At 43.2% G+C, this 1,687-nt stretch overlaps 1 protein-coding gene across 1 annotated transcript; it reads left to right on the top strand.

Moving 5' to 3' along the window:
* Nucleotides 1-606: 606 nt before the first annotated feature.
* Nucleotides 607-1,338, top strand: LOC127674939 (60S ribosomal protein L7a-like). Its single transcript, XM_052170774.1, has one exon. It carries the CDS (start codon nt 607-609, stop codon nt 1,336-1,338), a length of 732 nt encoding a protein of 243 aa, XP_052026734.1.
* The last annotated feature ends 349 nt before the right edge of the window (nt 1,339-1,687 follow it).

Here is a 1,687-nt window from a genome sequence, read left to right as displayed (position 1 = left end):
CTACTTGTAATCGCCACAAATTCTCAAGGTCACTGCATCATTAGAGAATCTATATCATCTGGCTACTTGTAATCTCCACAAACTAAGTATTCTGAGGAGATCCTCATTTCTTTTAAGGGTCTCTAGAAAATTTCATGGTGAATACTGCAGTGATTGATCCTATGAAAACATGTATTTACCACTACAAATATTAAATGCATGCTACTTTCAGGAAGAATATGATAGAAACGGATGCTTATTAGTAATATTGCAGAGACTTTCATTTTTAGTGGGGTATACATCTCAAAAAATGGGGAAATGTAAGTGTACAAAATACTTGTGAAATATACATCGAAAAAAGTAAGGTATATAATGTGGTATCATCTCATACCTTCATACTGTCCAAGGCTTTAATGGGATACCTGTAAAACCATGTTAACACAAGGCTAGGCACAGCCTCACTGTCCATCTGGATAGTGCAGATCAGATGGACTGTATTATGCCATTACCACTCTACTGGTCACTTAGGTATTATAAATGTTCCTTCAACATTTCTCCAGATTAGAGCCTGAAAAACAAATATGTAAAAATATGCATCAGGCTCTCTCTCTCCACCAGCTGAGCAAGATGCCCAAAGGAAAGAAGGCCAAGGGGAAGAAGGTGGCCCCAGCCCCCGCCATCGTCAAGAAACAGGAGGCCAAGAAGGTGGTCAATCCTTTGTTTGAGAAAAGGCCCAAGAACTTCGGCATTGGGCAGGACATCCAGCCCAAAAGAGACCTAACACGCTTCCTCAAATGGTCCCACTACATCAGGCTGCAGCGGCAAAGAGCCATCCTCTATGAGCGGCTCAAAGTACCTCCTGCCATTAACCAGTTCACCCAGGCCCTGGACAGGCAAACAGCGACTCAGCTGCTTAAGCTTGCCCACAAGCACAGGCCAGAGAAAAAGCAGAAGAAGCAAAGGCTACTGGCCCGTGCTGAGAAGAAAGCCCCTGGCAAAGGAGATATCCCAACTAGGATACAACCTGTCCTCCAAGCAGGAGTCAACACAGTCACCACTTTGGTGGAGAACAAGAAGGCTCAGCTGGTGGCAATTGCCCATGATGTAGACCCCATTGAGCTGGTGGCTTGCCTGCCTGCCCTGTGTCGAAAGATGGGGGTACCCTACTGCATCATCAAGGGAAAGGCCAGGCTGGGGCACCTGGTCCACAGGAAGACTTGCACCACTGTTGCCTTCACACAGGTTAACTCAGAAGACAAAGGTGCTCTGGCTAAGCTCGAAGAAGCTATTAGGATCAATTATAATGACAGCTATGACGAGATCTGCCGCCACTGGGGAGGCAACGTCCTGGGGTCCTAAGTCTGTGGCTCCCATTGCCAAGCTGGAAAAGGCAAAGGCTGAAGAACTTGCCACTAAATTGGGTTAAATGTACACTAAGTTTTCTGTACATAAATATAATTGCAAAATTTAAAAAATATGCATCAGGATATAAGACTCACTGTCATAGTACCTCCCATTCATTGTCTTATGGCTATTATTATGGATAGTTCAACTCTATCTGGATATTTGATTGTACTGTGAAGATAGTATATCCTTTGGGAGGTGGTGCTGGTGGCCTATATAATATCTTATACTTACTATTGTTCAAATGACAATTATTTGACAATAATTATAATTAATGAACATAAAATAATCCAGTGAATTCTGC

Source organism: Apodemus sylvaticus, chromosome X (genome assembly GCF_947179515.1).
Source record: "Apodemus sylvaticus chromosome X, mApoSyl1.1, whole genome shotgun sequence".
NCBI lineage: Eukaryota > Metazoa > Chordata > Mammalia > Rodentia > Muridae > Apodemus > Apodemus sylvaticus.
Note: the sequence above shows the minus strand (reverse complement) of the source record. Positions and strands in the feature narration are given on the sequence as shown.

Bases quoted from the DNA above. Each gene is read 5' to 3' on its own strand.
- LOC127674939 (XM_052170774.1), top strand. From the start codon at position 607: ATGCCCAAAGGAAAGAAGGCCAAGGGGAAGAAGGTGGCCCCAGCCCCC.